General features: G+C 42.5%; 1 protein-coding gene across 3 annotated transcripts; it reads left to right on the top strand.

The window, feature by feature from the left end:
• Positions 1-334: 334 nt before the first annotated feature.
• On the top strand, positions 335-22,285 carry yeats2 (YEATS domain containing 2). 3 transcript variants are annotated; one of them, XM_041056311.1, is made up of 30 exons: positions 335-489; positions 910-1,015; positions 1,143-1,240; positions 1,417-1,509; positions 1,609-1,842; positions 1,962-2,080; positions 2,972-3,133; positions 4,597-4,708; positions 5,164-5,208; positions 5,292-5,460; positions 6,179-6,421; positions 7,302-7,466; positions 8,469-8,560; positions 9,359-9,544; positions 9,724-9,904; positions 10,017-10,175; positions 11,375-11,508; positions 12,360-12,497; positions 13,745-13,933; positions 15,111-15,492; positions 15,609-15,743; positions 16,270-16,407; positions 16,992-17,142; positions 17,493-17,569; positions 17,687-17,766; positions 18,665-18,869; positions 19,443-19,678; positions 19,769-19,843; positions 20,062-20,135; positions 20,828-22,285. In XM_041056311.1, the coding sequence occupies exons 2-30, from the start codon at positions 916-918 to the stop codon at positions 20,934-20,936; spliced, it is 4,281 nt and encodes a 1,426-aa protein (XP_040912245.1). In that variant the 5' UTR covers positions 335-489; positions 910-915; the 3' UTR covers positions 20,937-22,285. The 3 variants fall into 3 exon arrangements, with proteins under 3 accessions (XP_040912245.1, XP_040912244.1, XP_040912243.1); XM_041056310.1 differs by having other exon boundaries at positions 9,676-9,904; positions 16,273-16,407; XM_041056309.1 differs by having other exon boundaries at positions 9,676-9,904.
• Positions 22,286-22,367: the final 82 nt, after the last annotated feature.

Below are 22,367 nucleotides of genomic sequence, written 5' to 3'. Positions count from 1 at the left end.
GATTCTAGTGTAAAATACTTGAAGAGCTTTTGTGTGTTGTTATCAGATCATTCACGTTACAATGAGGTGACGTATCTGTGCACTCGTTTCAGTTGGGTAAAGGGAAGCATGTCATCCCCATTCTTGTTTATTGTCACCCGAGCAGGAAGTTAACGCTAAATGACTGTATGACAGGTCATGTTTTTGATCATCTTATCACATTTCCTTTTTTCCAGTAAACTAAACTTAAAGGAGAAGATAACGCCTTTTATCCACAAGGTTCTCCAGAGCATCACCGTAGATTTTGTAAAGTAGCGGCGCCCGGTGGTTGTTTTGCTTAAGTGCAAAGCTAACTCTGCACTGTTTAGCTTGTTTGTCCACCTCGAGATTTAGCAATTTGCCAAACACGAGTGTGTAAGATTAATACAGCATAACGCAAAGGATATGCTCCCACTGAATTAAAACACACGCCTCACAAAGAAACGTTGCTCCACAGAACAGGGCAGCCCCGTAAGTGTGCATTTCAAACGGACTGAATCGGTGTCTACAAATGTGTGCTAACGCTAGTTAAATTACCAAACAAGGGTAGCGGTTGCTAACATTACAGTGTTGCCGGCTGCACGGACGATAAGCACGGATTTCACTAACGTAGACGTCGCGAGACATAATACGTTTAAGATTTATGGTTAACTTAGCTTATTTGAAGGCTGTCGTTTTCTAAAAAGAATGGGCTAACAGTTGGAAACCACATGCTAGGTTGTACACGGTCTGCTAAGCTAGCTAGCTAGCTAGTCCTAAAGTTAGCTGTGGGCATTAGCCTTGACAGCTTCTGTGCTAGCCGGCTAACTCGATGCTAAGTATAGTCACAACTGGCCACCGGAGAAGGGATATAATCAGCTGAAATTAGCTGTTATATGTTCTTTGATACAGGGCGACATGTCAGGAGTTAAAAGGAAAATAGAAGGCAATGACCCCGACTATGAGGATATTTCGCTGGTCCAGAATAGTAAGAGAAACAAAGCGGCGGAACATAATGGTAAGTTCATGCTCTGAACCTTGAGCCAGTACACCTGCTCTACACGTTGTGACAGCTAACAACTAACAGTACCCAGTTGTTTGCTGGTCTTTTAATATCTGTTCCCCCGGTCTTTCTACATTAACAGCCCGTGATGCTGCAGTACAGAAGATTGAGACCATCATCAGAGAACAGTTTTCTTTGGAGATGAAGAGCAAAGAGCATGAGATTGATGTGATAAGTCAGGTATCTGGATGATACAACTGAAGTGTCTTTTCATCCCTTTATTAAACTACATTTCACATGTGTTGTATAAGTGTTGTACAATCACAACTGTGTTGATATGGGGTGTAAATCATGACATTTTATGTTTGCGGTGTTAAACAGAGTATTTTAGTTCATTGCATTTCATTGTATTGCAGCGGCTCAATGAAGCCAGGAGGATGATGGACAAACTGAGGGCATGCATCGTTGCCAATTACTATGCCAATGCTGGGATGACAAAGCTCCCAGAGGTAAATTTCCATGTCCTGGGGTTCAGTATATTCATACTTGGTGGTCAGCTGGTCCAAGGCGTGGTAGCAGCAACCAGTACTGTGTCCTCTGTCTTCTAGCATGCCTCTAAGAGTGACCCTGCAGTGCTGAACCATCCAGCCATCCGCCGGTTTCTGGAGTCCCCATCCCGTTCTTCTTCCCCTCTCAACCAGGGCTCTGAGACTCCTTCTCTTGCCCACTCAGAGTCTGAGTCCCTCTCACAGCAAGGAGAGGGAGCTGAGAAGGATGTAGAAGGAGCGTGGAGAGAGGACAGCAGCCGTCAGGAGCGCAGACCTGGACGTAATACAGGCAAAGTGAGTTCAGAGATGACATAATTATTGGTTATTTGATGAAGGTGAAGTGGGTATCAGCATTAATCTTTTATCTTTCTATCTGTCATCAAGCCTGCTGTGTTCTTCATTATTTGTTGTAGGATACTTTTGGAGTGCCATCATCTTTAGGAGCAGATCAGAGGGTGACTTACCACACTACTGGAGATGAAGCCTCTAGACTGTACGCAAAGAAGACAATCGTAGTGGGGAATGTATCCAAGTACGTAATCAAACTAATACATTTTATTAGCTCTGTCATCTTTCTGATTTCCAATTCAGACGTCAGAGGCCACACAACCATAACATCAAAGTTAGTATTATCACCAGTGTCTCTGGAAAATCCTTTGATACTCCTAATTTCCCTTTGTTAAAAACAGTGAGCTGTTGAAACCGGTGAGGTGTTGTTAAACATAGATACTAATATAACTTAAAGTACAAAGTAGACAAGTGTTTTGTCTTAACATTTTGAAAAAGAATGAACAAGTTACTGATTAAGTGAAACCTATGAATGAGTTATAAACCACAAATTAGCTTTTGGCAGGTAGTTTCCCTGGAGGTATTGTTGTTCTTTCAGCCTGGTTCATTTGAACATTAAATGCAGCCGTGGTTGTTTGATTTTAAGTTGCTGTCCCTCTAAAACTTTGTACTTTTGCATTTCAGTTCTTGTAAGACCCAGCCTGTTAGTTGAATTTGGCTTGTGCATGATTGTGCACTGAAGAACTGAGCCATTACACAGTTCTGCTACAAGCCCAGTCTTGATGAAGGTTGAAAATAACCTTTTACCTAATTTATTTCCTTCTGGGTCTCAGTGGATCCACATAACTGACAGTTCCTTGAGACCACTCCAGTTCAGTGTAATTTGAACAACATAATTCTTGGAAGCTTGACTGACAAGGCCAGTGTATCTTCTGCACATTGAATGTCCTGGGGGGCCTGTGAAGATCCTCCACAGTCTTGCCTTTCCACATGCTCATCACCTGTCCTTGTTTTGCTACGTGTATAGTGTTAAACTCTTTTTTTAAAACCGTCTAAAACAATCTAATCCCTCTGCATTATCCCTCATGTTTACTGAGGTTAAGTCTTTACTCATTTTTTTTTTTCTGTTTCCCAGGTACATTCCCCCTGACAAGCGGGAAGAGAATGATCAGTCTACCCATAAGTGGATGGTGTATGTTAGAGGCTCCAGGAGAGAACCGAGCATAGACCACTTTGTAAAGAAAGTCTGGTTCTTCTTGCATCCCAGCTACAAACCCAATGACCTGGTGGAAGTCAGGTGTGTGCCAATCTGTTTTTGTGCATATTGCAGACAGATAGAGTGTGTGCAAGTGCTCCTCAGTCATGCACACATTTTCTGAGACAGGCAGGACTCCTCTCTTGTTGTAAAGATAAGTGCTTGATTGCTATTTTATGTGGTGACCTCAGGCAACAACAGAAGTTAGAGAGACATGGGAAAACTTGTTCCAAAAAAGGTTTGGCCTCATGGTGTTGTGTTGCCCGTAGACACAATGTTTACTTCTAACCTTACATTATTATTCTAGGTCAGTAGTTTGCCCCACCTCTTTCCACGCACCACTTGCCAAACTGAAGGAAACTGTTTTAGATAATAGCAGCCGGATGTGTGAGAGACTGTCTTCATCATCAGCTGATGTTTAATTCAGGGCAACTTTCAGACACACTGTGAAGTACAAAAACAGTCTGCTGACATTCACACTGTGGAGCACAGACTCGCCAGTTAACAGACTATCCTTTACTAAACAGCGCCCCCTTGTGAATATGTGGTTATGCTGATCATCCTGCCCAGTCCCCATCAACAATAGCTGAAAGTAAAAAACAATATTTGTCTCTGTAAGTGATACTTACTGTAGCTAGATCATGCCAGTGGTTATAATTTATGCAAACTAAGAACTTAGAGATGCTCAGTAGGCAGATTTTACACACACATAATTAGGTGTCTGTGACGTCATAAAGCACACAATGAATCAGACTAAACGTCAACATCAACATGACTAATAGTGGACACTCCTAAATCATACAGTGTAGTCTTTTGTAAAAACATGCGTCTTTAAGGGCTCGCCTTCGCCTAAAGCACTGAGGTGTGTAGATCACTGTCGCACACCTAGATTCACCTAAAGGCAGCAGAACTTTTGTTGCCTTGAGTTCTGTGGTCTAGTTTCTAGCCTCTAAAAGTGGTAAAGGATTTAAGTTTGCCCGTGGCTTCTGAATAAATGATCTCTTTCATCAGTCAGCAATCCTTATCCTGAGCTGTAGCCTCCTGGCTGTTTCAGCTGACAAGGCGCTCGTGTTGCCGTAGCAGCCGCTCATAAGCTCTTCATTCCCAGCGAACCCCACACGGGCCCGGTTCTCTCTGATGACTCTCGACACAGCCTGAATGTAGATGAGGGGATGAATGAAACTAAGGAAAAACAAATGAATCAATCTCAGGGAATTCTTGAATAGACACATAGCACTCATGTACGTTCACATGCCCCTGTAAATACAGGCAGTCAGATTAGTGTCTCTTATGTGGGGATGAAAACTTCTGGCTTCAAAGGGGGAGAAGATGAAAGACCTTCAAGTCATTGATTTTAAGAGATTTTTAGTCAGAATCCAGGGTGGGAGCTTATTATTTTTTAACAAACTCATTGTAATGCATCTTCTATAGATTCTTTTCTTCCAGATTTGTATTTTAATGACCTTACATAAGGCTCTCTCCCCCCCCAATGTGTCTGTTCTCAGTGAGCCTCCCTTTCATTTAACACGCCGTGGTTGGGGTGAGTTTCCTGTGAGGATCCAGATCCACTTCAAAGACCCTCGGAACAAACGTATTGACATCATCCACCAGTTAAAGGTCAGACCACATCATCCCTCAGCTAGTTTTCTCCTTCAGTATTTTTCTATATGGAGTTTTAACTCCTCAGACAGACATCCCAGTGTTATGATGGCTTTTGTACTGCCACTGATAAATTGCAAACGAGACACTAGTAGTCAATTTATTGTCACTTCAAAGCGACAAATTACAAGGGTATATTTTAAAGCAAAACAGCAGATGTAGTTTAGGGACATTGGCAAAGAAGTGCATTGTATTGTGCGGGTGTATTGTGTAGTGCAATAGATTATAAAACCTCTCGAGATTTTATGGTAATTTTATGATTTTTGTTATGATTATGTATTTTAAATTAACGAGACTTCGCAGCTGTTAGTTGTAGTAGCGGTTTCATCTCATTTATCCAGTTTACTACCTCTGCTGTGTAGCCTAAACACCATAAAAGTCTTTATTTTGATCTCTCTTTTGTTTTCCTACAGCTGGATAGAACGTACACTGGGCTGCAGACACTGGGGGCAGAAACTGTAAGTTCTAAGCGTTCACTCTGTTTCGTGCAGTGACTCATTCTCAGAGCTTTACTCTTGACGATGAGTTATATTTGTTCCAGGTGGTTGATGTGGAGCTCTATAGGAACTCTTTTGGGGACGACTACATCCCTCAGCCTTCCTCGTCCAAGGTGACCCCCAGAGCGGCCAGCCCTGTGTCGGCCACCTCCCAAGCCCAAAGTTATGGACGCTCCAGTTCACCCATGTCACATGAATCCAGCGTAGACAAAGGTATGTTAACAGAAACATGTAGTCTTTTATACATGACCATAAAAAGATATACTTATATTTTAGGAATTAAAGGTTCCCTTTAGAGTTTTTTTTACCACTAATAAAAGTGGGTCCCTGCTTTTTTTTGTATCATTCAGGCACATGTTGACCCACAGGCGCATGCACAAGCCTACAGGCGACGCAATACACAGTCCTTCTGCTGCTTTTGTGCTGTTTCACTGTACCTGGCAAAGAAACATAATATTGCACCAACAAAGGAGGAGAACGAATGCATTCAGTGTTTGTTTGGCCTTGAGGATACACAGTTTGATTTGGTGACACTGGATGTGAACATAACTTTGTCAGTCCAAAGAATACCTTAAGATACTAATATTTATTGAATGGTAAGCAGGGTTCTCATTTACAAAACCAGTCAGTTTATAAGCTCTCTGTATGCAGGTAACTCATGTATTTGCTCAAACACAATGAATAATAATTTAAGTAGCATTGGTATGAGCTGTAGCTCGGTGACGAGTTTACTAAGCACAAAGAGACTCAGTTTGATCCCCTCAGCTGTGGATCATTTTCCTCCGCTAAACCAGGTTTCAGTTTCACAGTCTGTCTAAATTCAATAATTAGTATTCAGTACATATTTTTCCTACAGCTGTAACTTAGTAACAGAATGCACACGAGATTGAAAGGGAGCGTAACTGAAATATACTCTTCCATCTCCTCCCAGGTCTCATCAAAGCAGAGGTGGGGAGATGTACAGGGGGCCATAGCTCAGGCCTCACTGCTGGTGAACGTACCCCAACCCGACCCAAATCTGGTGACAGGATCACCCTGGGTTCCCATGGTAACTCTGCCTTCCAGCCCATCACAGCGAGCTGTAAGATTGTCCCACAAGGACAGCCACCCAGTCCTGCAGAGTCTCCCGGGAAATCGTTCCAGCCAATCACCATGAGCTGCAAAATAGTTTCAGGTAACTTTCATCGACACCAGCGGCCATTTCATCGCTTTGCAAACCACCCGCTTCTTAAATAAGAAAGTGATTTTTTTTCTCAAATGTAGAAACAAATAGAACTTTTAGTAACATCCTTTCACCTGATAATTATTTAATACTCAATCTGTCTTTATGTTAACTTTTGTTAGAGTTTTTAATTCTATTCTGTCTCTTGTAGTTCACATACTTTGTTCTCTGGTATTGATGCTCATTCTTCACTTTGTCTAATTATTTAAAATGCTGTCATTGTTCAGAATATGCTGTACTGCTCAGCAGGGATAAAATACTTCTCATGAGTTCCTCCAAGCACACATTTCTACTGTTCTAAGCAGAAATTCTAGACATTGTTTCTGCTGTCACAACCTGATAATTAAAGAAATCTGTTTTATAGGTTATTGAGATTTGAAAAATGGATGGCGAAATTTTTTGGCCAAATTGCCATAAATGCAGCTGCCAGCAAAGTAAAGTGACATCAGTGGTCAGCCGGTGGCACACAAGATTGAAGAGTGGAGACACATCAAATACATTCAGTACATATGCATGCATATGTATCATGAAACACTTTTTATATCTTCACATTTCCAAGCAAGAGTTCAAAGTTTTGAACCTCCTAGTGAAATGTTGTGCATCATTCTCTTTACTGATTCTCTGTCAAATTTCTTTTTTTTATTTGAACCATGTTTCAAAAGTCAAAAATCATAAATATTCACCCAACTCTAATAACTTGGCCTCGAAAGCTTGATTTCGGCAAAATCTCAACAAGTATTCATGTAGTTGAATTTTTATCAATGTTAATTTGTTATTAACAGGTTTAAAGAGAATAATTCATCTAAGAGCCTGTGCACTTCCTCCTCCACAGGGTCTCCGATCTCCACCCCGAGCCACTCCCCGCTGCCTCGCACGCCCACCACCTCCACCCCTGTCCACGGCAAGCAGAGCTCGTCAGTGCTCAACAACCCATATATCATTGTTGACAAGCCAGGCCAGGTGATCGGCATGGCTTCTTCATCCTCCGCCTCCACAGGTACACATCTCCTACTCAAAGTGCCTCTTGAAATCGGAAGTGGACCTGCAGCAAAATCGCGAAGCAGTGTCGGAGCCGCCCACATAGCAGATAAAAATGGCTGTGAAGAATGTACTTTACAGCAGAACAGATGAACAATACCTTCCAGACTCCCCCTTCCTCACCCTCGTTTTCTCTCTCTATTTTTGTACTTCTTTCTTGCTTGTCCTCTTTTACCCCCTTATCTAGTTCTTTGTGCTCCCTCCCTTTCGTCTCTTTTTTTCCCCATGTCTCTCTCTCTGTCCCAGTGTCTCTCTTTTGTCCCCATTTTGCTCTCCTCAAGTATGACGTGTCCTGAGTCAGCAGGGTGGTTGCTGGATGCGAGGTTACCATGGTGACTGAGCTGCTGTTTTTCATGGCCAGATGAGGTGGATGAGACCCCACACTGACATTAAATTTATATTGTGTTAATGTGTGTATTTTTCTCCATGAATTAGGTGTGCAGTTATCTGCAAAGATGATAGTTCACTATCAGCTGAAGCAGGCGTGCGCTTTGTGTGTATGTTACCCCATCAGTGAGCAGAGTCATCTTACATCACCAAGGCTGTTGTATTTACGTCCTCACATCAGCAGTGGCGACTCATATTCCACTTAGGAGCTCTTAGATTGCTCACTCTCCTTTGCCTACTCAGCCACTCCCACACTTCCTCCACAAATGCACAGCTCAGCCTGATCTGGCAGCAGGGCTGGAGTGCCATTAAGTAATGTTTTATCAAGCTGGATGAGGTTGATGTAGGTGTTGTGGCTAAAATTTTTTTTTAATGCAGTAGGTAAGGGGCGAAACTTTAAGCCGTGCTCACCTTCAACACCCACAGTGAGCAATCCTGACTAGAAACTGTCACCTGGCACCACAAAGACCTTGAAGTCTGTGGAAAGAATGACAGGAACTGCAGTGAGCCGTCCTGAGTGCAGCCCTCTACTCCATCACTTATTGTGTGTGTTTGTGTGTAAATTACTCAACAGGAAGCCCCTCCGCCAAACAGTCTGCTGCTCAAGGTGCTCGCTCTCCAGCCCCGAAAGTTCACACCGGCACCTTCCTCTCCTCAGGGGTGAAGGTGAGTTGATAGTCCTAATGGTTTCGAACGTAAACACAAATTCATATGAGCTAAAATATCTCTTTTAGCGGCTCTTTCCCCTCCCACTGTGAAGATAGTCTGTCCCTGTAGTATCTGTATCTTTAACAAAGCAGCATGATATTAATAGTAGGCCAGGGTGCTATCTTCAGCAGATGTGAGTGCCTTGGCAAGCTATTTAAATGGGACATCACACTGAAGATGGGAGGGTGTGTGGGGAGCTTTGCAGAGAGAATTGCATGGTTCTGTTTCACTCAGTGTCAATACCCAGCTGAAAAATCCTCCCACTCCCACATGCTCATCATTCCATCACCATCCACAAAGAATGAAATATGATTTTTTCTTTCGAATCTTCTCTTTTGTTATAGGGGCACTGTGATTGGCTCAGATTCTATAGTTTTCTCTGCGGATGGCTGCTTGCGTCTGTTGTAGTACTAGATGCCGGGGCAGATGGGGGCAGATGGGGACAGATGGGGAATATAAAAACATCTCCTTGATGAATAAATGATGATGCTGATTTTCAAAAATCTGTTCTAAGCAACAAATTTCTTCTTGCTGCCTTCCTATCTGTATCCTGTTGAAAAAGAATATTGGGATCCAGATTTACTGTCAAAGTATGCTATGTTAATCATGAATTGATGTATTTTTTTTTTCTTAGTAGAGAGTAAAATTTAAAATTTCGACCAAATAGTTGCAACATCTACAACCTGTTGTGGCAGCAAAGCACGGGGGTCATCGTGTTACAGTCCCTCTCTCTGTGTGCACTCACTTCTTGTGCAGGTTATTATCAAGCAAGAGCCGGGAGAAGTTTCAACACAGCAGCAGCCGATGGTTTCCACAGTAACCAGCCAGCAGCAACCTGCCGCTACAGCAGCACACCAGTTTGTCGCAGTGAAGGGAGGTCACATGATCTCTGTGTCGGCCCAGAAACAGGCAGGAGGGGCCACAGGGGCCACGACTGGCAAGGTCAGTCTCTGTTGCATTATACCCGTACACACTGAAGCATACCAGTCATTTACATGTTAATAGTTTCATTCATGTGTTATCAAAAGTTCCAGTCATTCAACAGGTCGGTTTTGCACTTCTCCTATTTCTAGATGTTAGGTATTCCTGTTAGCTCAACACTTCAGTCCGCTGTCAAACAGGTGGCTATCAGCAGTGGACAGATTCTGGTCGCCAAGGGCAACCCCTCCGTCTCCAAGGTGATGGGAGGGAAGCAGGTTTTGGCTCAGGGAGTCGCTAAAGCCATCGTCAGTGGAGCCAGTGGCATCTCTGGTCAGCAAGCTGCTGCCAAGGCGGCTGGTGGTTCAGGTGGCAAGAGTGGAGGTCAGAGTTCACACACACACACACACACACACAATAGTCACACATTTTGATTAGTAATTAGTAATAAAAATGTAAGGAACTGGTTTTTCTGTCTGTCTCTATATGTCCATAGTGATGGCTACTCTTCAGCTGCCAGCCAACAACCTAGCCAATCTGGCCAATTTGCCTCCAGGCACCAAGCTCTACCTGACCACCAACAGTAAGAACCCGTCAGGAAAGGGAAAGCTGCTTCTCATCCCACAGGGAGCTATCCTCCGAGCCTCCAGCGCAAGTGAGACATGTTACATCCTGTATTAATTCTTTTAAAAACAGACACTGGCAAAATAACTTCAGTATTCAACTATCAGTTAATAGTCATTTAGCCATATCACCTCCTTTCATCATGTTGGTTTTTAAGACTAGTGAGAGTTTCTTTAACTGTTGGCAGTTTTTAAAAATCTCTTCCGACTTGACGCTTCATGACAGTGTGTCTTTGTAGCAGTAAAACACATCAGCCAGCAAACATCTTATTTTGGTTAGAGTCCGTCTTATTGGACACTTGAAGGGGCTGATTTACTTTAGCAGACGTGGCATAGACAGATGGGTAAAAGCTCACTCACTCAGCAATATGAGGGCTACAAATAACCCTGTAACACAACAAAGATACTCAGTTTATTTAAGAAAAACACATGCTGTGGATACCTAAATACACCCTGCACTTTAAAATATAGTTTTCTGGAAAAGAAAAGTATTGTCTTCAGTTTGGGGCCTATATGGTAATTTGATTTCCAAGTGAGTGTGGGAAGCCTACAAATGGTTCTCACTACACATTGTTTCTAAGCAGGCATGTGATATCATGTAGTTAATCAGTAAAAATACCAACGTTTTCTCTTTCTGTGTTTTTTACATGGAACTCTGAAACAAGTACTTGATTGTGTAGGTGACTCAGTATCCGGGGTTACTCTCCCAGAAAAAAAGCCCTTTGCCCTGACATTTTCCTCCGTGCCTCAAGTTGCAGACAGCTGAATTAAAAATACTATTGCTCTCGGCTCATCATAAACGTCAACAAAAGTAAGAGACTCACTTTTGAAGTGACTCTACAACTTGAGGCAAACTGGTGGCAGTTACAGATTTTGGCTGCCGCGCTACCTCCCGGACAGTGAATCAGTAGTAATCATCTGTTTCTTTCTGCAGAGTATTTAATGTGTACTTCCAGCTAGAATCCCTCACACGGCACACTCCCCGTCAAATTGCAGTGAGATTAAAGAGATTTAGCAGCATTCCAGCTGTATCTAAAATATAAATTTCACAGCTGTAAACCAACATTCCTTCATCCAGCTCTGCCTCGGAATCATTTATCATAAATATGCTTTTGCTTATTTGATATTGCTCGTATTACTCAATAGAAGGTGATCTGTTATTTGGGATAAAGACTAACAGGATTGTTTGTCAGATTTGAAAGTGATGTGTATGTGGCTGTCTGTAATTTAGGTCAGCAGTCCCAGAGCAGCTCGTCAGCAGGCGCTGGGGGCTCTCAGACCTCCTCCTCCTCCTCCTCTTCCTCTTCGAGCAGTCTGCCTTCCAACCTCTCCTACACGTCCTATATCCTGAAACAGACCCCACAGGTGGGTAGAAATGCAATTATGCTACAATACAAAACTTGGAGACATGCACACTCTGGTATAAATAATTTCTCCTTGATGTCTTTTGTGTTGTTGTGGGTTCTTATTTTTGTGTACTAGAGCATTACTATTTCTTTACTTGCATGTTTTGAACTATTTTATGAAGCGTTTCACAAGTGTTTATAGGAAAATAAATATGCTTTATCCATCTAATACTCATCAACGTGTGCACAGTACATACAATCAGCAAAATGTTTTTTTTTTCTGTTCCTGAGTGAATTTCAGATTTTGGTATTCTAGTAGAGATGGAGCCTGATGTGATCTTAATTAGACACATTCATTATAGCGTTATTGATCCTGCAGTCAGATTTAGAACAGTGCTGTCTGTGCATTTAGCCTGCAGCATATAATGAAGTTGTCTGCAGAGGTTTCACTGAGGTTTCCATCTAAGTTTAAAGTGTTTTTTAACGCTGAAAATTTACTGCTTATATATCCCACACACAGTCTCAAGTTAAGATGCTGATCTGTTGTTGAATTGATTTCAAAGAAGGCTCAATGAATTTTATGTAAGCTATTATGAGATATAAAAGATGAAACATGCTCACCATCGTCAGGCCTTGCACCTTATGAAAATATCTACCTAGTGAATATCACATAAGCGTGCATGATAATCTTAAGATTGGTTTAAATTTAATTATTTAAAATTAAGCATTCAAATTATTATATGATATTAGGTTGTAACTGATACTGTACTGCGCAATGTTGGATCATGACAATTCCACTGACTCTGAATTTAGAGTAATATGTTGCTGGATTGCCGGCCCATCCCTAACCCTGTTTGTCCATTTTCCCAGGGTACATTTCTGGTTGGTCAGCCAGCGCAGGGTTCAGGGAAGCAGGGGGGCTCCAGTTCAGCTGCATCATCTCCAGCAGCTGTTACCCAGCAGGCCATCCGTGTAACAGCTGGACAGAAGGCGGCCATTCTGGCTCAGGTCAGTATGGGAGACTTTTCTGAGGGCAGGACTTTACTGTGTCCTGTTTGGCCTTACTGGAAGCTGCTGTAGTTACTACTGCTGTGATTTTGTCCCTAAACTCTCTCACACTAGCAGCCTGGGTTTGATAAAGTTAAGATCTACAAGAAGTATCTGATATTAACTGACTAGTCTGTGGGGAGGTAACGACTGAGGATCCAGCAACATTATTAGTACAGTTTTAAGATTATTTTGCTTAAATGTGTTTGCCTGCACCTTTGTCCCTGCTGAGAACCCCTGGCTGCCCCGTTTTCTCTCATTTCACTGAAATATCTTTTTTTTTTTTTTGCCTGTGACCTCATTCTTGCTTACTGCTGCACCCCATCTTTATATTATCTGTGTCTGCTAACCTTTTATCTTTGGCAGTTTGTGACCACGTTATACTTCCAGTTTGACACTATTCTCCTATTTAATTTCAGATATACCAATAGCTGAAAGATTTTCCTTTTAATTTTGTCATACAGAGTCCTGTTGAATTATGTTTTTATTCCTGACACTCTGATTATGACAGAATGCACTTCATCCCTTTTATTAAATTCTTTCAAATTCTTCATTACATATAATATATGGGTCTGGACAGATATGAATGTAAACTTCAATTTGACTGGTTGGTGGAGGCACACAAACACAAGGCGGTAATTAGTCTTGGTTACATTTCATAACCAAACAGTTTGTATAAAAGCAAATGCACAAAAAAACAGTATTTGAGTATATTTGTTCCATCCCATGTGTGAGCGAGTGGCTGGTTGTAACAGTGAAAGACTTGTCCAGGCAACAGCTGGTGTTGGTCTAACTTACCCACGTGCTGCTGGGCTGGAAGTGGACAAGTCCCCTCATGCAGTTTAATCTGTCTCATTTTATATAACAGCACAGGAGCTGTTTCCATCTCTAACCACTTTGCTCTTCCTGAAAATATGCTCTGGCTGTTTGCAGTGTCCAGATTACAAGTAGTATCCACATTCTGCTTAATACAGCCAGTGTGGGTTATTGTGTGTTGTAGATTTTTGTCGAGGTTTTTAAAGAAAATGTTTAACAAAGTTCCCTCTAGGAAAAAGTTGAACTGTGTGGGTTTGTCAAAGTCTGGAGAGAAAATTCGGGTTTTGTATTGATTTTTTTTGTGCTTTGAATTTTCTGCCCCCTCATTTGCTTCCGTAACAGTTTTAGTACATTCATGTGGACTGTTGCTGAAGTTTTTCCGTGATTGACAGGTGGTGGGCGGCTCCCAGGGTGCACAGGTGAAGTTGTCGGACGGCTCTGTAAAGACTGTAACAGCGGCGGCAGCGGGCCACTTGTCCAAGCCGGGGACGACCACATTGAGGATGACCGGTGGAGTCATCACTGCTGCGAGCTCCACCCCCAGCTCTGTCAGTGCTGCAGCAGCAGGCAGCCAACAACAGGCTAGTTTCACAGTCCTCATATTTTTTTGTTTTATTCTGCCTGACAGCTGTTCTCTTTTGACTTCAAAATAAAACAGCAGTTACATTAAAATTGAGCGAAAGTATTTTTTCATGCCTAAAAACTAATTCTGTTGTTTTTAAGTAAGATTTCCTAACTAGTTAAATGTCCACCAACTTAACGTTAATGTATGTAACAAGCAGGTAGATGCTTTTGTATAAGGAATAATCCAAGTTGATACATTTTCATTGTTTTTACATTTTTGTACAAGCGGAGTAAATGTTCTAATGAGGCAGTGTTTGTGTCACTGCAGTATGAATACATGGAAAAGAGGAGTGATCCAGTGTGAGTGCGGTTGTAAGGTCGGCTGTGTATTTGTTCGAGAGAGCAGAGAGTGTGAAGAGCCCTGAGTAGTCTATCAGCAGTGGTCTTGGTGATTACAGCTTTAGAGTCACTGGCCTCATTAACTTGAGGAATGGAAACACACAGAAAGGCTTCCTAGAGGCTCAAACACACAAAAACAAATATGTACACAGTATGTAACAAACAGAGAAAAATAATCGCTGCTCTGGTAATGTTGACGCAAACACAAAAAAAAAAAACTGTTTTGGAAAAACTGCTCTTTGAGGACTGTTAATTGAATTACAAGGCCTCTCTCTGTGAGGGAAACTGAGTCTTTTGTCTTTGAGAATTCCCTAAAACCAGTGACCTGATCGGCTCAGCTCAGTCTGAGTTGCACGACACTGGGAAACAAATGTGAGCAAAGCAGAGAAAAGACAGTTAACGCTAACTCTAAAGTCCAACCGGAGTGAATTTAATTTCCCAGCAGTCCCTCTCTCCCTTATAAACACCAGTGTGTATTTTTGACTGGATTTTCACATAAATCACTGCCATATGATTTACACATTCACTGTTGTGTGACTGCAAAGGGGGTGAGATGTGTCACCCGATTTTGCCTTCTGGAATATTTTTAAGCGTGTAAATGAAAGTTGTCACGCCAATAAAAACTGATAGCTTTCAAATGAATGTACAAAATCAAGATCACAAGATCATTGTAATTTAGCTGTGCGGTAATGTGGAAGCATGGTACGCACACTATAGCAACCTTTGACTTTACTGACATAGAGTGAAAGAGTTTATTTCCTGGTCAACAGCTGTGTTTTCTGTGCGTTCATGCAGGCCGCCGATGGTGGGAAGCCTGCCTCTCAGCACCACTCGCTCCTGGTGGCAGCGAACCAAGCAGCAGTAATCAGCGCAGCTAAGAGCGCCAGTGCTGCTGCTGCTGCTGCTGGCGGCAGCCTGTCGAAGACCGCCGTGGCCACTTTGGTCAAGGGTGCCGGCAACCCTGCCACAATGACAAAGAGCGCTGCCGGTTCAACGGGAGCTGTGGTAACAGTTGCCAAAAGCATTGCCAATATGCCTGTCATCAGCATGTCCAAGGGTGCAGGTGTGGGGACCGTGGTGGGTGTGCCCAAAAGCAGTGGCACGTCATTGGTCACCGCAGCCTCATTAGTCAGCGGTATGGCAGCTGGAGGGGGGAAGACTGGTGCAACTCTCTCAGGTAGGTTAGAGAGAAACCTCACACTGCATCAATCCCCTGGTGTGAATGTGTGTACAAGTTAAATATTAGTTAAAATAATATATTGATCTACTTATTGAATGCGGTGTTTTGTTCAGGTATGCTTAAGATCCACTCTGGAGGTTCCAGTTCACAGCAAACAGTCTTAACCATCCCTGCCAACCAGCTTAAGCAGCTGGGGGTTGGCACTGGGTCTGGAGGACTGCAGACCATACTCATGCCTGTCGGGAAAGGTAAGGTGTCTTTTTATGACAAAAAAAGACAATGAGTATGCGTTCCAGATAAAAAGAAAAAAAACAAAAAACTGGGTGCTCAACATCAAAATGATCACTTCTGCAGGTAGCTAAAAGGAACTAGCAACAGTATTAGAATAAAACATGAAGCTGCAATGAAACTGATTTCTTTGTCGGTGTTCCACATCTTGTACAACAACGTTCTGAGGAACAAATGTTGAGACAGAGCATGTTGTACTTAACTAAATGTTTTCCCAGATTAGTTCATGAGTGTAAGAATATAATAGCAAACAGCCACTTTATTCGGTTTGTCTTTCTGAACTGAGTTTATTTTGCCAGTACCTATGGCTGCACAGTGTGATTTACGACAGGCGCTCAAACATGCTATAGTTTCTGCTCTCTCTGCAGCAAACAGCTTCTGTGAGACCCATCTTCCACCCTTCTCATTTTTCATCTAACTGTTAAGCCTGTTTGCCTAATGGCCCATCGATCCATCCTGAGTGTGTGTGTTTTCTTCTCTGTACAGTAGTGTCTAAAGGCCCAGTCTCCACTACTCCCTCCTCTTCCTCCACCTCTTCCACCACCCCCGGAGCAGCTGGAGCTGGAGCCTCCCCAAGTCCAGCCATCCAGGCCTCCCCCTCCCTTGCCCTGCCTCTGGCACAAGGTGAGAGGGGTCCATCCCCACTCCATTCACTCTCCTCATCCTCTCCCTCTTTTATTCCCATCCTCCATTTTCTTTCACCATGCTATAGTTAGGGTTGTGGGATTGTTTTTTTTTTTTGTTTTTTTTTATACCAGTGGTAGTACAACATCTGAGCTAGTTTTGGTAGTGATACAGAAGGTGTAGTTTTTTGATAATTTATTTTACTAAGTAACAGTTTGTACAAAAGCCCTTTCATTAAGATTAAACTTTTATTACGATTTTAAGATTAAACTAAAGTGCACGTGTTTAATACAAATAACATTTGTATTAAACTTAATTTATACTGCTACAATATTCAAATTGTGTTTAAAATCTTTCTTTGTGATAATAGAGAATAAGTAAGTAAACAAGAATCTGACACAGTATTTGTCACCAGTATTGAGTAAGTAATAGTTCTGGATGCTGTAGACTGTTTTGGAAGGTCAAAGTACTGAAATTTAATACCCATTCTCAGACAGAGTACACCCCCCGTACCATCTTCTCATAATGTGAGTTTAATAAAATGAATCATTCTCTCTTCTTCTTCTCTCCCTCTGCTGCCACAGTGAAGACAGAGCCAGGTGCTGGGACAGCTGTCACAGCTGGTCCATCACCCCCGGTGACTGCTCCTGTCCCCACCTCCACCCATGTTCCCTCTGCAGCTACCACCGTCAAGCAGGAACAAGTGGCAAATAACTCTACGCACGACCTCATCAAGTAAGTGTGAGAACAAGTCACGATGCTACTTTCACTTACAGTACATAATTAATTCCTAGAGGGGCAGATGATTTGTTTCTTTAGAGAAAATGTGCAAGTACAGAAACAGATTTTTCTCTCGCAGTGACACCAAGTCATCATTGAGCGTATTTATTTGAAGTGCTAACATCCGTTTTTAACTTGCTAAACTATTTTCTCAGTGAAAATTAGTGGGGCTTCATTTATTAAAGCTATCACATATCTACTGGAATATTAATGGAGGGTTTTAAGAACACTTTCTCTTCCCAGCTGCCATTTCTGTGAATACTTTCTCACGCTACACCTGACTTTTGTGATGTCCTTCTCCCCAGCACTGAACACATAGAGACCATGATGCAGCTGCTGACAGCTGTGGTGAAGAAGTTCCCTCTGATTGTGCCAGATAAGAGTAAGTGAGCTCGCCTGCCATGTATTCTGAATAAAAATCAACTCCATATGTTAAAAAAATAACAGACTGTGAGCTAATGTACTGGGTTTTGTTTTGTTTGTTTGTTTGTTTGCTTAGCTGAAGACTCCCATCCATTCTGTGCCTCCTCGACAGAACAGTATTATTCCTGGAATATTGGCAAGCGCAGAGCATCAGAGGTGACTTTTCTTTCTGCGTTTGTTTGCCTAATGAAACGAGGGTTAAAGGCTTAAAATTCAAATTTAATGCTGTACAGCCTCAGTACTGTCAAAGTCCCAGAAGGGCAGTGAACATGTTTATTAGTTGGGAGAATAATTTTGTTGGGAAAAATAGAAGTAGTCAAAATATCTTATCATGTCTGAACACATTTGTAAAACATCATTGGCTGTGTCTTTGCTGTGGTTTAAAGAGAGAAAGCAGTGTAACTTATTTTCTCAGGATTAGGTGTTATATTGAACACATTTCCTTCAGAGTAAAGGTTTAATTTAGCCCTGTTTTTATCTCAGAGTGACAGCACCCACTTGCTAACTCTTAAACTCCAGGTTCCAGGGCACTGACGTCTATAATGTCATTGATAATTTGCATTGTTTGCAATTTTTTTTTTGTCTCTGTAATCTGTCTTGTCACTCAGTTCTGACTCAGCCTGCTTTCTGTTTGCCTCATGTCTTCCTATCTGTCTGGTCAGATGTGTATCTCTGCCGCGTTGTCTCCTCTCTTCTCTTTGTAATGCATTCATCAACATCCCATACAGGCCAGCCCCTGTTTTAGCTGTCTTTTCTCTTTCTGTACGTCTATAAAAGGCTCTCAGACGAGCCTAGACGTGGATATTTATATCTACAGGTCACTAATTTACTTAGAGGACAGGGGACATGAAGCACATCATTATAGTTGATGAAGACAGGGGAAGATACACTGCAAGGTGATGTACATTGGACTGGAGAGATTGTATGTGCCGACAGTTATACACACCAAGTCTTAGCAGCCACAAAATGTTAATCTGTGTCAGTTTACAGATTTTAGGGCTTTAAGGGCTAATGTACAGTTTTACATAATATACCCTGGAACGTGTCTGTGTAGCTTCAGCGAGCAGTGGCGGTGAAGCGGGTTGTCCAGGACGTGTTGGACCATTCGCCCCGCCTGCAGGCCCTCACCCCGCCGAAGACGAGAGAGGTGGTGCAGTGGTGTCGGCAGAGGGGCTACACGCCACCCGACCCCGAGCCCCAACGCAAGAACGACGACGAGTCCATCGAGGACATCCTCACACAGATAGATAACGAGCCTGGTGAGTTTCTCTGTGTGTGTGGGGTTTTTTTTGGTGCATAGCTTCTGAATTCACAGTCTACTCTTCTCTGTTTTCAGCAACTCAAAGTGGATCAATATTTCCCTCCACAGTGTTGCATGTGTGGGTGTAGTGCTTCAGCAGTTACCAGTTGGTCCAGTCATGTGTTTGCAGTCCAGTCATGTGTGAAGGCGGCCAGTGTGCAGCCTCTGTTTTTTTTTTTTTTTTTTCAGCTGTGTAGTTGTAGATACAGAGAGTTTTCACTAACTCTGTCTTTTGTCTCTAAAGGGTGGGAGACGAGGCTGCTAAGCACAGTGAGCCACGGAGTCGTTTGAGATACTGATCTGTGTTCTGCGGTCTCCTCGTCTCTCCTCGCACAAATATCTTGATTTATGATTGTGAAATTGTTGAACTGGTAAAATGAGCCAGTATTTTCAGCTTTGCTGTAAACACACTGTCAAGCTTCATGAGTCTGCAATCTGAGTGAAATACTGAAGCAGCTGATGTTCCCGCTTCGCTGCCGGTGCAGCTGCTTGTGAAATGGTGTGTTAAATTTACACGTGCATGTGTCCGCAGAGTGCCCGTCGACCCTGAGTAGCTACGACGAGCTGGTGCTGCGGCTGGAGCAGATGCAAGCTCTGCTGAAGACTGAACCGGAGGAGGCAGATGACGAAATAGTCGACATCGTCACCGTGACCCCGGCCTGCCAGAAACTAAAGGTCAAAGAGGAAGAGCAAGAAGCTGACGCCGAGCCCAAGTTCTTCCTGGGCCCCTGCGTGTCCACCCAGTTTGTCAGTGAAACAGCTCAGCAGGTCAGGAACCTCTCTGGGGTTTTACAAGTAACTACAAGAAGCTGCGCCACTTTGTCCATTTTTATGCGATGACTCCTGTGTGTCTCTCAGATCGGGGTAACCTTCCAGCCGGTCGAGGTGGAGAAGAATGTGTTCGCTCCGGTAGTCGAAGCCATGATTCTGAAGGTCGGTCATTTTACAGGCCAGAAAAAAAAAATAAAAGCAGTTGGCCATTTACAGTAACTCATCATTACCTCGACATATCCTTGACTCGAATGATGAATATATAGTGTGTGTGTGAGATGTACACCCGCACAGCATTGCGTGTTTCACCTTGTACTGTATGAGAGAGTGGGTTTCTTTGTGACTAATGATGAATGTGTGTGTGTGTGTCTACACTTCAGGCTACAGAGCAGTTTGCCAGTGACATCCTGAGAGAAGCTCTGGCTGGGGCCTACGCCAAATCCCCTCAGAACAGGTCAGCCTCTGTTTTTTTTGTTTGTCCACCCCCCTTTTCTCTCTCAACCATGCAACCTGCTTAGTGCTCCATTTTTCACCTCATGCGTTAAACTGTATGTAGAGCTTGTCCAAAATACCGGTTTGCTACTCGGATTATTCCTAACAACAACAGAAAAACAATAAATTGTATTGAATGAACAAGATATTCCATAATAATTGTTCACCTTCAGTTGTTTCATTAATGTAAGAATAATATTTTGTGTTTCTGCATTTGGTAAAATACTGTAGATATAAGCATTTTACAAACACAGCAGTGTGTGCTTTGTGCTCAGTTATGACTCTGCAAGTACCGGTAACATCTGCCAACTTCACGACCAGCTTACCTAAACATTTGCATGCAGAAACCAAGGAGTTGCATCTTTTTATTTATGTATTTGTTTTTTTTTTTCTGGAACACATCAATTTAAGCTTTGTTCTTGCCTGCCAAGTCTTTTGTGTGTGTTTTGTGCCATTTACATTATGCAAGACAGCAGGGAGCTGAACTGAAATAACAGACCTCTTAGTGACACGATTCAGAGCTGAACATTCAACAAAGCATTTAATGACAAACAGTCATAAATATTCAGAGGCCAGTCGCTGATGTCCCAGGCAGTCTGGGACACATATTTCCCATGCTCAATATCCTAATTTGGGTACATTGGGGTTTTTCAGGGCTCCAAGAGAGATCACAGCCATGAACATCCACCAGGCGGTCAGTAGCATCCCCACCTGTGATTTTCTCACCAACACACACATGGGTTACCTGGCTAAGGACAACTGAGGACAACAAGACTGACAGTGGCTGGTAACCGACACCTGCAGAGATGTGAGGACTGTCTGAACTGCTGGTAATGACAGAGAGACTGTGACAGCTCCACTGTGTGAATATTCACACCTGGATGTGGCCCCGTTGCCTCAGGTTGTGCAGTAATAGCTAATGTACTGTATTCATTAACGCGATCATAGAAGGGCTCAGCTTGCTTCTCACAGCAGCAGAATAACAAACGTTTCTAATACTGCGGGTATAGTGTAACATTTCCCCAGGGCCCCAGGGCGTCGACAGAAGCGGCATTATGGGAATGGCGTTATTTGATTTTGAGAGGCTGTTGCGCTCTCGCTTACCTCATAACAAGATTATTTTAATGATGAAGTGTTTCCTGCCAGACAGCTGACCGGTCATCGGGGGAAATAAAGCCTGAGTGACTTACAGGGCTAAACAACAACATCCGACAGCTGTCCCCTCCTTCATTCTTCATCCTGCTGTCACGTCCCCTGAACTGGGAACAAGATTCAGTTTACCAGCAGATGCTGGAAACACTAATGAACATCTGAGTTGTCAGCATTCTCTATCAGTCACAGTGATAGCAATGTCTGATGGGTACTCTGGGCAACGCAAACAGAGAGATTCTTTTAAAAGAAAAAAAAAAAGTGGCATTGCCATGGCAACCAATTGTCCGTCATTACGAACATCCTTTGATGTATTTCAGCGTTACCTGGCAGAGGTACAGATGAATGCAATCATAACACAAACATGCAGGAAGTGACTGTTTTCTAAGGCTCTTCAGAAGAGATTCGTGTTTCCTATTTTTAATGTCACAAATCCCACGTCAGGAAATAGGTAAGAGTCTGATGAACCAATCATTGTGTTGTTATGAGTTCAAGACACCTGTCTCAATATTTAGTCTCCTTCATAAACCAGCTCTGACAGCCTGTTGAAGTGCTTTTATGTGTTCAGTTTAACAGCCGTAATATATCTATCATGTAATATACACAGTGTATATAACCAGTAAGAAATAGATGGTGTTGTCAAATCCTGTTTTATTTTTGTATCTAATATCAACACCTCCGAGCAGCAACGCCCTAACAATGTGTGTGTGTGCGTGTGTGAATGTGTGAATAAGTGAGTTAATGAATTTGACGGTGAGTGTTCATGTGTGTTTTGTTGGCTGATGTTTTGCTGGTAATTCTGTTTAATGTGGAGCTTTTGTTAATGTGTGGATGACTGGAGAAGTGGTAGTGTTTGGGCTGAGTAGTTGTGATGCCTGTCTAACCAAATTTGTGTACAAGATACCCAAACTTTGTATTTTCACGTTTCAGTGCAAACCAAAAAATATAATCAATATTCTTGTAATAAAAAAAAAAGAAAAACTATGGTTGAATTATTCTTATAAAGCTCACCTGTGTTGAACATCAGGATAAACTGTGAACTGAA

The sequence above is a fragment of the Toxotes jaculatrix genome, chromosome 14 (assembly GCF_017976425.1).
Source record: "Toxotes jaculatrix isolate fToxJac2 chromosome 14, fToxJac2.pri, whole genome shotgun sequence".
Taxonomy (NCBI): Eukaryota; Metazoa; Chordata; class Actinopteri; family Toxotidae; genus Toxotes; species Toxotes jaculatrix.
Note: the sequence above shows the minus strand (reverse complement) of the source record. Positions and strands in the feature narration are given on the sequence as shown.